Source organism: Castanea sativa, chromosome 1 (assembly GCF_040712315.1).
Source record: "Castanea sativa cultivar Marrone di Chiusa Pesio chromosome 1, ASM4071231v1".
Taxonomy (NCBI): Eukaryota; Viridiplantae; Streptophyta; class Magnoliopsida; order Fagales; family Fagaceae; genus Castanea; species Castanea sativa.
The window spans coordinates 81,820,159-81,835,994 of NC_134013.1; the positions used below are offsets into that span (position 1 = coordinate 81,820,159).

At 32.6% G+C, this 15,836-nt stretch overlaps 1 protein-coding gene across 1 annotated transcript; it reads left to right on the top strand.

Annotated features, from left to right (window-relative positions):
• The first annotated feature begins 6,222 nt into the window (after nucleotides 1-6,222).
• LOC142615312 (transmembrane 9 superfamily member 10) lies at nucleotides 6,223-10,063 on the top strand. Its single transcript, XM_075788051.1, has 7 exons — nucleotides 6,223-6,517; nucleotides 7,417-7,581; nucleotides 7,672-7,781; nucleotides 7,889-7,997; nucleotides 8,107-8,219; nucleotides 8,334-8,484; nucleotides 8,589-10,063. Exons 1-7 carry the CDS (start codon nucleotides 6,380-6,382, stop codon nucleotides 9,744-9,746), a joined length of 1,944 nt encoding a protein of 647 aa, XP_075644166.1. The 5' UTR covers nucleotides 6,223-6,379; the 3' UTR covers nucleotides 9,747-10,063.
• The last annotated feature ends 5,773 nt before the right edge of the window (nucleotides 10,064-15,836 follow it).

Here is a 15,836-nt window from a genome sequence, read left to right on the forward strand (position 1 = left end):
TATAAAAACTAGTATGTAATCTTGTGCATATGCACGGATACATTTAAAAACAATCACAATTACATATATAAAATTTAGAATCTAATTAGATCAAGACTCTTCTGTTTTTGCATTCAATAATTTACTTGCCACAAAAATTAAAAAATTAGATGGAACACATGCACAAAATTGAACTCCAATTAAAATTCAATGTAGAATCTAATTGAATTTAGACTCTTTAATTTTTGCACCTAATAATTCACTTGACACACAACTTTAAAAATCAGATGAGACGTGGTGCAAATTAGACTTCAATTTAGAATTTAATTAGATTTTCTCTTAGTTTTGGCTATTTATATATAGTAGCATGTAACTCCATGCAAACGTATGGATACATTTAAAATTAAACAAAATTTTGACTATAAAAATATAAATAATTAGTCAAATTAATTTTTTTTAAAGCATGTAACACATGCATCACATGCATTCATGCATACATATAGATACATTTAAAATTAAACACAATTTTTATCATAAAATATAGATAATTAGTTAATTTTTTTAAAGTAAACGTAATTAATCACATATTAAAATTCTTATCTAAATTTAATACTACTTATGATCAGTTATTTCTAATTTTTAATAAGATATAACATGTGGTGATTTTTGTTATGTGATGATTTTTATTTTAATTATTTTTTGAGGAACATGTGGTGATTTTTATTGAGTATATGTGATTTTTTTTTAAAATTTTATAGTTTATTAATATTAGATTCTTAGTATTTTGCACTCGTTAACTCACTTGACACAAAGATTAAAAAACTTAAGTAGACACATGGCACAAGCTTAAATGGATAATTATGGTGTAGTTCCCACATAAATTTAGACACATGGTGCAAAATTGGATTATAATTTCAAATTCTAATTCAATTTTCTCTAAACTTTACCTATATATATATATATGTATGTATATATATGACTTATAAATTTGAATTTTTTTTAATTATATGATTATGTTTTTTATGGTTTATTATATTGGACTCATCGTTTTCTACATTAAATTAACTAATTTAGCACAAAAAATTAAAAATTTAGATAAAATGGGACATGTGGCTCAAAATTAAGCTCTAATTAAAATTCAATTTTTACACTAAATTAACTCACTTGACACAAAATTCTAAAATTTAGATTAAATGAGACACATGGCGCAAAATTAGACTCTAATTAAATTTCCATTTGAAACTTAATTAGATTTTCTTTATGCTTTACCTATTATTATATATATAGATGTGTGTGTGTGTGTGTGTGAGTGAGACTTATAAACTTGAATTGTTTTTAGTTATACAAAAAAAAAAAAAAACTCATAAATATAAAATCATTCAAAAATTATATTTTTTATGATTTATTTATATTGAACTCCTCGTTTTTTACTCTAAATTAACTCATTTTACACAAATTAAAAAATTTAGATTAGATGGGACACATGACACAAAATTAAACTCTAATTGAAATCCAATTTTTACATTAAATTAACTCACTTGGCACATAAATTTAAAAACTTAGATTAGATGGGATACATGACGTAAAATTATACTCTAATTTAATTCTAATTTGAAATCTAATTGGATTTCCTCACAGTTTTACCTATTATTATGTATATAGATAACCTTTAACTCTAAGAACTCAAATAAAATATTAATAACTTAATTAGTTAACAGGATCTAAAATAAAATCTAATTGACCAATTGTGGGGGGTAAAAGTGCTTGAATAAACGTTTGGGCTTTGGGCCTGATTTGGTTGGTATAAATCTGTTTGGTCAGGGTCTCTAGGCCCACAGGTCAGTCCGCACTATAGAGGTTCGAGGAGTTGTCCGAGGAGGAGTATATCCTCGGACAGGCCCAGTAATGGCCCTGGGATATGCTAAACGGGTTAGAGGCAAAATTTTGGAAGAACTGGTTGGTAAAAGTGTGATCCAAGCACCCTTTAGAAGCAGAAGCATGTGAGAAATATTTGAGGAAAAAGCTGCTACCACCACATTAAAGGCCCTACATCTATCTCCCTGACCGCATTAATGGAGAAATGACCTCTGAACAGTAGAATTCAGCCTTCTTGCCACTATTTGAAGACTTTAAGAATGTGGTAGACGGGACAAGTATCTAAAAGGAAGATTCGTGTGACATGTGAATGAAACAGAGAAGAAGAAGAAGTATATAAGAAGACAAGAGAGGAAAGAAAGAGAGGACCGGCTTCTTAGCTAAAAAAAGAACTAAGAATTGTAAATTTTGGCAAAGAAAGAGAAGTACTATACAAATCATCATCGGCTTACGTCCGAGGAGGTCTCTTTGTCATATTTGTTTATCACTTACATAGATTGTGGCACTCTAACCTGTTAATTAACTTCCAACATCCCAAACCTAGGTTTCAAATCCATACTCTACAAATTTCATTATATAAGGCTCATTGGGCCTGAGCTCATCACTTGTTTTTGGGTCTGGGTACAATTGTGTACTTACACCAATAATTGACTTTTGAAATTAAGAAAAGTGCTACATCACAACATTTTTTTTACGACATTTTCATAACAAATTTTAAATGGCAGGTTGTTACAAGTTTTTAATTTGAATCCATCACTGAAACTATTTCCTTGTCCATTAATAATAATCTGTAATAATATGTTACTTAAAATTTTTTATAAAATTATTGTAAAAACGTTATATGCATAGTATTTCTCTAAAATTAAATAATCAATATTCCTGCTTAAGCAAGTTCAGGTCAATGTTGGCCTTTGCGTAGGACTTCAGTTTTCACTGAACCCTTCATTACAAAGCAACTATAAAAAATTTCACGCTTTCTGTACATAATACATTAGGGTGTACCCCACTATGCCACCACTACCCAGAAAAGACAAGAGGGAAACTTTGTATAATAAATAAACAAATTATTATTGTTGTACACCTCCTTATTAATGACATAAAAAGTAAAAACCCACCAAACAAAAAAGAGAAAAAAATAAATTAATTAAAAAATTAAAATAGGCAATAAGACACAAACCACAATTTTGTTGGTGCTTAGTGCCTATATTGGGTAGTTGCATTGATAACATTTTGGAGGTCCCTCCTATTCAATCTTGCTATTTTCTGCTGAGTGGTTACTGTCTCATAGTGTTGTATCTCACTGTTTTGTGCTTTTTATTTTAATATACTAAATATGGTATAGGAAATTAAGAATGTCATTCTTAAAAAGAACGGTTTAAATTCACATGTTTAAAGGGGCCTCTTAAATATTCTTTCCGAAAAAGATGTAGGACAAGACAACTAATTCCCACACCTTTCTAAATTTTATTAGAGATAGAAGTTGGGGGGGGGGGGGGGTAATTTTTCCACACTTACCTTAAATTTTACTACTTTTATAGCTTTTTATTGATTTTAATAATTATTTTTTTTAAAGTTTTGAGACTGATATGAAAGACTGAAAGTGGTATATAAGTAATATAACACATGTAAGGTTTCCATCAAATATATATATATATATATATATATATATTTACTTAACACATGTAAGGTTTCCATCAAATATATATATATATATATATATATATATATATATATATATATATATATATAACACATGCAAGGTATGTTACAACTTACAACAACATTGAATTTGGATTTTTTTTGTTACTTCATTCATACCACGTTTGGTTAGCATGGAATTGGGACATGGGGTTTCAATGCAGTTTCTTTCTGCAATCTAGTTTCTATGTATTTTAGCGCATAAAAATCCAAAAACCAATTTAGCTCAACAAGATCAAATGTACTAAGAAGGTTGTGATTAATTGATCCATGATGTAACATGAAAATCTAGTTTTACATTAATAAGATGGAGGCTACAAATTAATCATCAAGGAGGGTTTCCTAAAACAAAGGTGACAAAAACATAAATCCCTATTATAAAAATAAATAAAAAACTAGTTTGCTTTATATATAAATTCCTATTACTGAAAAAAAAAGGAAGAGATTTTTTTTTAAAATTTTAATGAAATTATGGAACTATGCCAAAGAAGAGAAATAGTATAAAATTAAATGGAACGTATGGTCCGTTTAGATTGAGAGAGAAATGAGGAGGAGTGGAGGAGAGTAAAATAAAATTGACTGAAAATATACTAATTTTGGGCTAAATTTACTCTACTCTAGTTTACTTCCCTTTAATCCAAATGGATCATTTAATGATCCAAACAAGTGTTTTCTATTTTGACTCAACCCAGTAGTCCAACTGGAAATTGCAGTGTATATTCAATTTTGGGGTTATTACAATGTTTTAATTCTTTATGAAGGATTTTTTTACACTAATTATTTAGTAATCTATACCCATCTATATTTATATTTATATCTAATCTAAAATCAAAAGTTATCTTGATGATCTAATATACAATAAAAAATTCTAACTTTTGTTGACTTTCTATATTCGCACTCAAATTTTTTTTTTTTGAAAACTCACATTTTTCCATGCCATTATTGTAATATATGTTTCTTATTTAAGTATAAATTTTAAATAAATATTTCATATAGAACCTCCTATATTCATACATCTCACCTTTAAAGTTTGGGGTTGTTTCATTTTGGTCATTTATCTTACAAATTTTTCATTTTGATATTTTTATGTTTGATTCATTTTAATATTGGCCATTTATATTTCAACATTTTCAGTTTGGTCCTTCATATTTGATTTAGTTTTCTATGTATAACTTTATGTTTCAAAACTTTCATTTCCATAAAATCTAAACTAAAAGATTAAAATAAAAAATTTGAAACTTAAAAATGTCAAAAAAAGAAAAAGAAAAGAATCAAATATAAAAAAATAAATCGAAACTTAAAATGGCAAATATGAACGTAGAAATAGAATCAAATATGAATGACCAAAATTAAAATTTTGAAACATAAAGGACTAAAAAAAAATATAACCATAAATTTTATGGCATTAAAGGTATACTTTGGTCAAGACTTTAATATGCAATCATGGGCTTAGATCTAAAGATTTATTTTAAATTTTATTATCAATGCGTTCATTTACCTAGGCAAGATTCTGAACTCTTCAACTTTTTGTCCCACTCTTTGAGTAGGAGACAACAATAAATAAATGCAGATTACTCCACCGACATTTTTTTGATTTGGCAAGTACACCTACTCTTTTGTTTTTTTAGTACCTGAGACTGAGAGATACGATCTGATTAATTACTCAAATCTAAATTTGTATTAATCATTCTATAATTAATTACCTTAGCTTAGTCCCAACACTAAAGCTCATAATGTTGGCTCATTTAAAAAAAAAAAAAGCTAATAAACTTGGCTTAAGTTCTTATAACTATTTCACAATTTTTATTTTCACAAATTTTTTTTTGATAAGTAATGACCCTACATCATAAAATAGTAATTTTTATTTTCACAATTTTAACGTGATAGACTGTACGAGCAAAGACATAGGTACAGTACTTAGGTGCTATTCCATAGGTTTTCCTTTTAACATTCTGTTATATAGATTTTTTCTCATAGGATGAAAGTATATTTTTAGTTAAGTAGCCATATAGTTAAATTTTAAGAGAAGAACCTAAAAAACAACACCTAAGGTATTACATCTAAATTTTGTCTCAAACTGTAAATAATTACATATTACTTACATATGGATTCATAATTTTTTCTTTACTACTTACACTTTACTACAACATATTTATGATAAAAAAAGTTATAAAATAGCCTATGATACTGGATCATTTTTTTGATTTTATAATATTTTCGAATACAAGCCAAAAAAAAAAAAAGTCTAGGACCTTTTAACTTTTATTAAGTTTTGAGTGTGGTGTATATATATATAAAATTTTTTTTGGTAAGTTTTTGATTTTAACCACCCGAAGTGGTATATAATGTGTAAGTAATGTAATTCAATAACTCATAAAATTATGTGAAAATTGTGTGTACATCAAATAACAGAAAAGAAAATGAATTCCCAACGTAGGTAATATATTAATAATTAAGGATAATTAAGGGAGTGGAACCAATAAAAAAAAAACGTTGACTAGCGAAGTAGATTTCAATTGGTCCAATCTGGACCGCACATCACGGTGAAAAAACCAAAAGATCGGACGGTTAAAGAAACTTCTGATTGGTACATCGTAAATTCCCCCAAGAAGAAAGATTTCTATAATATCTCGTTCTTCTCCGATCTCGCGCTATATTAATAAATCCACTATCAAAATAAAGAAACAAAGAATAAACTCTCACACACACATAAACCAGTTGAGAGAGAGAGAGAGAGAGAGAAACACACTGTGAGAGAGAGAGAGAGAGAGAGAAGGAGGTTAGGGCAAAATCTTGGTGGATCTAGATCTTTAGAGAAACAGCCACCATGGCGAGAGGAGCTCTCGCTTTTCAACACCAACGACGACGATGGATCTCTCTTTGTCTCTTGCTGTTCTTCTTCGTCCATGTCGATGTCGCTCGCTGCTTCTACCTCCCCGGCGTCGCTCCCCAAGATTTCCAACTGGTATATTATCATATTCTCTCTTTCTTTGTTTTCTAAGGGTTTCAGCTTTAGATCTTGGATCCATTTTTCGTTTGGATCTGCGTCAACTTGATTCATTTTCTATATTTTGTTGAAAAAATCGTTGGGATCTGTGCTGTAGTTTATGCAATGATTGAATTTTCTGGATTTTGTTTGTGTAATTATTGTGAATCTCTGCTTTTTCTTTTTGCTGTAAACTTAGCTTACATGTTAATCTATAAATATATATCTTTTCCTATAGGATTTGATAAAAAGTTTGAACTTTGTATGTGTGGGTGTGTGGGAGGAAATTCTAAACAGTGGTTGAATTAGAAAAAAGTGTTGACCAATATGAAATTACGTGTTTTAGGGATTTAGAATTTAGCCTGGGGAGTTGTTGACCGATGATCATCGATTCTTGAACTCTAGATCTATAAGATCTGTTACTTTTGAAGACTTATGTATAAGAAATTTGTTTTCTTGGGACATTCTATTGACTTCCAAAGTTTTATCTAAACAGTTTCCGGAGGTTGAGCATGCTCGCCATCAAACCCGTTATTAGAATGGGGTTTAAGTTTAGATGTATTTCATCAAGTTTGAATGCTCGCATGTTTATAGAAAGAAATTAGTATGTTACATATACAACCTGGGCTTTTTTGATCATATGATACTAGAAAGTATACACTTTTTTCACTGTGGTTACCTAGACTACTCCTGAGTTGGTAGAAATTTAGCTATTTTAGTGGTTATATGATGATAATGAAATCCTCCCATATGTTATCTCATGCTTTGGATGTATGCCAATTGATGTAACCACATTTCTCTGTTGAGATGCTAAAACTAATTTTGGATATATTGAGATCATTTTGACGTTTAAAATTTTTATTTTATGTTGGCTGCAGGGGAATGAGTTGAAGGTGAAAGTGAACAAATTGACCTCTACAAAAACTCAGCTTCCTTACTCCTACTATTCCCTCCCTTATTGTCTTCCAGAGAAGATAGTTGACAGTGCCGAGAATCTTGGGGAGGTTCTTCGTGGTGATCGTATTGAAAACTCTCCTTATGTGGTCAGTTAGATTTTTTGGAGGAATTATTTTTCCTCTTGTTTAGTCATTATGTTTGGCTATTGAGCTGCTGATCGCTTTTGTTTGTTGCAGTTTAAAATGAGAGAGCCACAGATGTGCAATGTTTTGTGTCGAGTAACTCTCGATGCAAAAACTGCAAAGGCGTTCAAGGAAAAGATAGATGACGAGTATCGGGTGAACATGTAAGGCAGTAATGTAGAGGGTTTTGAATGTGAATTATAATCTTATGTGAATAACCAGCTAACTTTATGACATAATTTTTTTGGTTACCTTTGTTCCATATGTCAAGGATTTTGGATAATCTTCCTCTGGTTGTCCCTATAAGAAGGCCTGATCAGGAAAATTCTATTGTGTATCAACATGGCTTCCATGTGGGTCTCAGAGGACAGTATGCAGGGGTAAGAAGTCGAGCAATTACCATTTGTTTTAACTAGTAAGCTAAAACTTTTAGAAATGTAATCAACCAAGCAATTTTTATTTTTTAATCTTTAATATAATTATTTGCAGAGCAAGGAAGAAAAACATTTTATCCACAATCACTTAACCTTTACAGTCAAGATTCATAAAGATCCAGTTACAGAATTATCAAGGATTGTCGGATTTGAGGTCAGACCATTCAGGTAAGATTATGATTCCTCTCCATATCATCTGTTTATCAATTTCTGCTAATTTCTCGCTTCGATAATGATTTTTGCCTGGATAATAATGATATTTTATAATTTTTCCAAGTACAGTATCAGGCATGTATATGACGGTCAATGGAATGAAAAGACCCGTTTAAAAACTTGTGATCCTCATGCAAAAGCCTTGGTTACCAACTCCGAAACTCCTCAAGAGGTTGAAGATAAGAAGGAAATTATATTTACGTATGATGTTAACTTTGAGGTCAGTTACCATACCTCTTAGTAAAGGAAGAACTTTGCTGTTTGCCATTTGGTTTATTATGATATTCTCTTTTTAATTATTTTGCCCTTCGTTAAACCCTGCAGGAGAGTGATGTGAAATGGGCATCTCGGTGGGATACCTATCTTCTGATGGCTGATGATCAAATTCACTGGTTCTCAATTGTTAATTCTTTGATGATTGTTCTTTTCCTCTCTGGCATGGTGGCTATGATCATGTTGCGGACGCTTTACCGGGACATCTCCAAGTACAACCAGTTAGAGACTCAGGAAGAAGCCCAAGAAGAGACAGGGTGGAAACTGGTGCATGGGGATGTTTTCAGGCCTCCATCAAACCCAGACTTACTATGTGTTTACGCCGGGACAGGAGTTCAGTTTTTTGGGATGATTGTTGTCACTATGATGTTTGCTGTCCTTGGATTCCTCTCTCCCTCAAACCGAGGTGGATTGATGACGGCCATGCTTTTACTCTGGGTCTTTATGGGACTGTTTGCTGGATATTTTGCAGCCCGCCTCTATAAGATGTTCAAGGGGGCAGAATGGAAGAAAATTGCTCTCAAAACTGCCTTCTTTTTTCCTGCAACTGTCTTTGCCATTTTCTTCGTCCTGAATGCTCTAATTTGGGGGCAGAAGTCCTCGGGGGCAGTGCCATTTGGAACCATGTTTGCTCTGGTTTTCTTGTGGTTTGGCATCTCAGTTCCCCTTGTCTTTGTGGGTAGTTATGTGGGTTTTAGGAAGCCCGCAATTGAGGATCCTGTGAAAACCAATAAGATCCCTAGGCAGATCCCTGAACAGGCTTGGTACATGAACCCAGCATTCTCTATCTTAATTGGAGGCATACTCCCCTTTGGTGCAGTCTTTATCGAGCTCTTTTTCATCCTCACTTCAATATGGTTGCAACAGTTCTATTACATATTTGGGTTCCTCTTCATTGTCTTCCTCATCCTTATTGTCACATGTGCCGAGATTACAATTGTACTTTGCTACTTCCAGCTGTGCAGTGAGGACTACCTCTGGTGGTGGAGGTCATATTTGACTTCGGGTTCCTCTGCACTCTATCTTTTCCTATATGCCGCCTTCTACTTCTTTACAAAGCTTGAGATCACAAAGCCGGTGTCTGGGATGTTGTACTTCGGCTACATGCTGATTGCCTCATATGCATTTTTCGTGCTGACTGGTACAATTGGTTTCTATGCATGCTTCTGGTTCACAAGGCTTATCTACTCATCAGTGAAGATTGATTAGTTAATTTTTTCCAAGTGAGGAATGTGGCTGTTTGGTACCACCTGAGGAAGCACACAGAATTACCAATTGGGATGATAAACATGGTGAACCCTTCTGGACGTACCATTCGGGTTCGATTTTGAATTTTAAAATCATAGAAATTGTTATTATTGTTTAGTCTTCTCTATACAGGTTCTTTGGCAGTTCTTAGTTTCTCCTTTCCCTCTCCCCCCTTTTCCTTTTGTTTCTAATTCTTTGTTCTCATTGTCTACTTGTTCTGTATTAAACGTTTGCCCAAATGGCCTACTTTAGAAATGAAAAACAGATTCTTGTATCAACTGCCAGTTGTTTATCTGTTTGTTGTTGCCGAAATCCTTAAAACTAATCAATTTATGCCTTTTGATAATACAATAAGATGGAAGATCAATTTATGGTGCCCTGTGCTATAATTGTCCTCAAATCTGTGTAGTTTAGTAGTATATCTTAGTATACTTAATATGTTTATTTCTTCTCTCTACATTAATATGTTTATTTCTATACTAAAAATACTTTTGACCCTCTGTTCGGGGTGGATCAGTCAAATATTATCTGTTGCAACTTTTAGCCAAGCAAAGAGGCGAGAAGATAAAGATGACGCGGGCAGTGTAGCTGACAGGTTATTCAATTGAAACTGTATAAGCAAAAATGAACTCACCTTTTTAACTAGCTAAATTGAAGGCCTATTAGCATTTGTGAATACCATTAAGTAATAGCACAACACAAATGTTTTAACTTCAAACTGGGGCAGTATTTAGGATGGAAATTGAAGACCTTAAAGACTCCGGTATTGACAAATTACCTTGACTTTGAAATCACCTTCATTTCCAACACAAATTAAGGAGACAAAGGATCACATTGTCTCGAACTACCACTGAGGAACCCAAAAATTCATAGGGACACCAAGAACAAACAGGCAATGTAAAGCTTAAATATCTTGAAAATGACTTTTCAACGAATCAGTCTTCTCCATCTCCCTCGAAATTCTTAGGTTCATTGTCTTGATATTTTAACGCTAATTAGTTAATTATAGCATAACTAGATGATATTCCACGCGATGCGTGGACTACTTTACAATTTCATTTGAAATCATTTTTATGTATATTAAAATCTACATATAATACTTAATACTTATTTTGTTATATAATATTGATGTCTGCCTACAATATTGTTAAATACTTTGAAACTTGATTTTTTTAATTCATAATTTATTTTAAAAAATTGTATAACATTGTAAGATTATAATATATCATAATATTTACCGTTAAAAGTAGATTTTATTTTTCAAACTAATTAAATGATTGTGAAATCTACAAATAAGAATTTAAAATATTAAATACTTTTATATCCTAAAATTATATAAATTTAAGCAACCTACCAAACACTTTCTCAATCACTCTATTCTCATAATCAAATATGGAGACCTTGATCATAAACACCCAATTAATTGTCTCAATGGAATTAAGGAAATCATTTGTAAGTATCAACATAAAGAAAACATGATTAAACAAATAGAAATTTGCTAAAAATACATTCATTTATTAAAATTCAATTGACTTTAGTTGGGCTTCTATATCCTTTAAAAAAAGCGAAAAATACTTTTAAGTTACCATTGATTTTTTTTTTTACCACTATGGCTACCTACAAATTATGAATTCTAACACAAAACAAAAGCCAACTTCGTAAATAATCAATTGGAAGGTTTCTTTTTCTTTTTCTTTAGTTCTAGAATAAAATACATTTATAACTTTCTCAAACCAAAATCACAAACACTCAAAGACTCCAAGCGAATCATAACCTTCACAAAATCTACAATGTTTGACTTCAACATTAAAATCGTAAGCTACCGTCACTGAATAAAAGATGCAAGCCCCATTCCTTGGTCATAGCCTACTCATACAAGTTACAATCATATGATACTGAAACGTTGGAGTTATGTAGGTATCATCGAAAGGTTGAAGTTAAATGACATCATTTTTTGTCTAAGTGTATTTGAGATAGGATGATATGAAAGGTTATGAGCATGTGTATATAAAGCAGTAAAAGTGAAAAGGATGAATAAAAATGCAAAGAGTTTTTTGTGTGTGAGAGAGATTGAAGGTCTTGAGACATTGAACCAAATGAAATAAATAGTAATCTTAAAACATTGAATACAAAATGTAACAAAAAATAGTTTTGAAACATTGAATCAAAGGAAATAAAGAGTCTCTACTTTTAAATTTGTTCTTATCTCTAATATGGTTTAAGAGTATCTCAATTTTCTTCATAGAGTGCGCCACATGGCAGAACCTCAAGCTCTCTCGCATGAGGTCTCTGTTTTTATATATATATTGATTGATTGATTTGTGAACAAACTGTACATGTTTAGTATGTGTATATGTCATACAAACTCGAATATCAGGACATCCTACTTAGATCTTACGTCCTCCCAAAACTTGTTGGTAACTTAACAGTTAACATCATCTATTTTTGGGACATGATTTGTGGAGTAAACACAATCTTTTATTTTGTTGTTCACCCTGGCCTGCTTCCTTTCCTTTTATAGTTTTATTTACTTGAGTTATTTTAATTTATTCGAGAGATATTCCACTTTAATGCTTTATAGGGGGTTTCAAATTAGATTCTATAGTTTTATAAGTCACAAATTAAACCCTAAACCTTTTAATTCGTTCAATTCAAACCCTATGTGATAAAGAAAGAGAAGAGAGTTTGAATTTGTTGACGTGGGCGGCTTGAATTGCCACTGAAGCCCACAAGCCCACTATTTGTATGCCGGTCAAGTATGACCGAATACAACTAGGAATATAATTCCTAGTAATAGCTGACCTATAACATATATATATATATATATATATATATATATATATATATATATATTAGGTTTGAGATGAACGGCAATATATAGAGAAAATTAGAGAATTCCTAAAGCTTAGTAGCAGCCGCATAAGAAGAAAAATAGAGTTTTCTTGTCTTGTGGGTGAGAGAGAGTTAAGGTGTAATTGGGATTTGGGTTTCTTGAGAGTGTTCTTGTGCACTATTGTATCTTTCTAATTTTATAGTGAACCGTCGTCATCGTGGAGATAGGCAGTTTGCCGAACCACGTAAATTCTTGTGTTCTTTGTGTGTGTTTGTTATTTAATTTTCGCTTATTTACTATTATTGATTTGAATCTTGGGGTGCTATCTGCACAACAAGTGCTATTAGAGCTAGGTTAGGATTCAATCCTTTTGAATACAGTACAGATGCCAAGCACATAGTATGATATAGAGAAGTTTTGTGGTAAGGGAAATTTTTTTCTTTGGCAAAGGCGGAAGAAGGATCTCTTAATTCAACAAGTAGTTCACAAGGCCTTGCTTGGGAAGGAGAAGAAACCGGAAACGATGAAGGATGTAGAATGGGTAGAGATGGGTGAGAAAGCAGCTAGCGCTATTCGTTTCAACCTAGGTGATGAGGTCATTCACAATATCCTAGAAGGCCATAAAGGAGGTTTGGGAAAAACTAAAAGGTCTTTATATGAGAAAGAATCTGACGAACAAGTTGTACATGAAGAAGCAATTGTATAGTTTGCATATAAAGGAGGGTTCTAATCTGTTGGAGCATCTCAACACATTTAATATGTTGAACACCCAATTGTCAAGTTTTGGGGCAAATTATGAGGACGAAGATAAAGCGTTACTCTTATTAGCATTGCTTCCTACTTCTTTTGATCATCTAGTGACTACGTTGATGTACGAGAAAGTGACTATAGTACTTGAGGAGGTGACTAGTGCTCTCTTGTCACACATAAAGATGAAGGAAGATAGTGATGGTTCTCAAGCTGATGGACTTATTGTAAATTTTGAGTCAAGCAATAAGGGTAAAAGCAGGTCAAGAGGACAAAACTCCAACAGAAATAGATCACAGTCTAAATCACGTGCAAAGAAAGATGTAGAGTGCTTTTATTGTCACAAGAAAGGGCACTACAAGAATTAGTGTAAAGAGTTGAAAGAGCATTTAGAAGAGAAGAAGAATGGAAAGAAGCCTCTAGAATTAGCTAGTGTTGCTAAAGAAACATCAGATGACAATGGTATGGTCCAAATGGGTAATGATGCTACATGCCCGGTTATTGGGATTGGTACCGTGAAGATCAAGATGTTTGATGGAGTTTTGAGAGTTCTTAGTTATGTCAAACATGTTCCAGATCTTAGAAAGAATTTAATTTCTTTAAGAGTATTGGATGATTTGGGCTATTCATACTCATCAAAGGGTGGACTCATGAAGATTACCAAAGGTGCTATGATGGTGTTGAAGGGATAGAAAGTAAGCACACTTTACAGATTGATTGGGAACATAGTTGTAGGAAGAGTTGCAGTCACCACTCCGATGGAGTCCAGCATTGACGACACAAAATTATGGCATATGTGACTTGGTCATATTGGTGAATGTGGTATGTTAGAGTTGCACAAGAGAAATTTATTGAAGGAGTGAAGACATGCAAACTAGACTTCGGCAAGTATTGTGTGGACGGGAAGCAGCATAGAGTCAGTTTCAAGACAAACTCTCATAAAAGTAAGGGTGTTCTTGACTACATTCATTCAGATATTTGGGGTCTAGTATCAGTTTCTTCTCATAGCGGTGCTCAGTATTTTATCAGTTTCATTGATGATTACTCTAGAAAGGTATGAATTTATTTTATGAAGCATAAGTCTGATTTGTTTGACATATTCAAAAAGTGGAAAGCAAAGGTTGAGAATTAGACTGGCAGGAAAATAAAATACCTTAGAATAGATAATGGACTAAAGTATAGAGATAAAGAATTCATAAGATTTTGTGAATTAGAAGGCGTTACTTGTCACTTCACAATTAAAGGAACTCCACAACAAAATGAGGTTGTAGAGAGAATGAATAGAACCTTAGTAGAAAGAGTCAGATGCATGAGATCGAATGCAGGGTTGCCTAAGGTATTCTGGGCAGAGACAGTTAACACAGCAAGCTTCATTATTAATATATCTCCATCATCAGCCATAGATTTCAAGATTCCAGAAGAAGTTTGGTCAGGTAGACCTGTTGATTATTCGAGTCTAAAAATCTTTGGTTGTCCAACTTATGTGCATGTGCAGAGTGGAAAGCGTTCTAAATTGGATTCGAAGCCAAGAAATTGCGTATTTCTTGGTTTTGAAAAAGGTGTTAAAGGCTATAGGTTTTGGGGTCCAATTTCAAAGAAAACGGTGATCAGTAGAGATGTCATATTTGATGAAGCCTTTATATTGAAACAGAATGAAGCAGAGACATGTGATGATAGTCCACAGGAAAAATTAACTGTTGAGGTGGAGTTTGCCAAGAATAGTTCACCCAATGATAAGAGTGATGTTGAGATTGATTTACAACAGCAACAAGAAGAGTCTTATTCAATTGCTAAAGGTAGAGAGAAGCGAGTTCACAGAGCATCATAGAGATATGGCTTTGAAGACATGGTTAGTTTTGCTCTCGTAACCAGCGGTGGAGATCCATTCACTTTCAAGGAGGCTACAAATAGGAAAGACAATGATAAATGGCTTGTAGCAATGTTAGAAGAGATGGAGTCATTACAGAAGAATAAGACTTAGGAATTAGTGAAATTTCCCAAGGGAAAGAAGGCTATTAGTTGCAAGTGGATATTCCGCAAGAAAGGAGCATTGTCAGAAAAGGAAGGTGAAAAATTCAAAGCACGGTTAGTAGCTAAGGGTTACTCACAAAGAGAAGGAATTGATTATAATGAGATTTTTTCACCAATTGTGAAGCACCCTCAATTCGATTAATCCTAGGATTTGTGACAATGCATGACATGGAGTTAGAGCAGTTAGATGTGAAGACCGCATTCCTCCATGGAGATTTAGAAGAAGTGATTTACATGCAACAACCCGAAGGCTTCAAAGAACCTGGCAAGAAAGATTATGTTTGTCTGTTGAAGAGATCATTATATGGCTTGAAGCAGTTTCTCAGGCAATGGTACAAATGTTTTGATTCATTCATGGTCACACATGGGTACATGCACTGTGAGTATGACTGTTGTGTTTCTTTTAGAGTACTCGTTGATGGCTCTTATATATTTCTTGC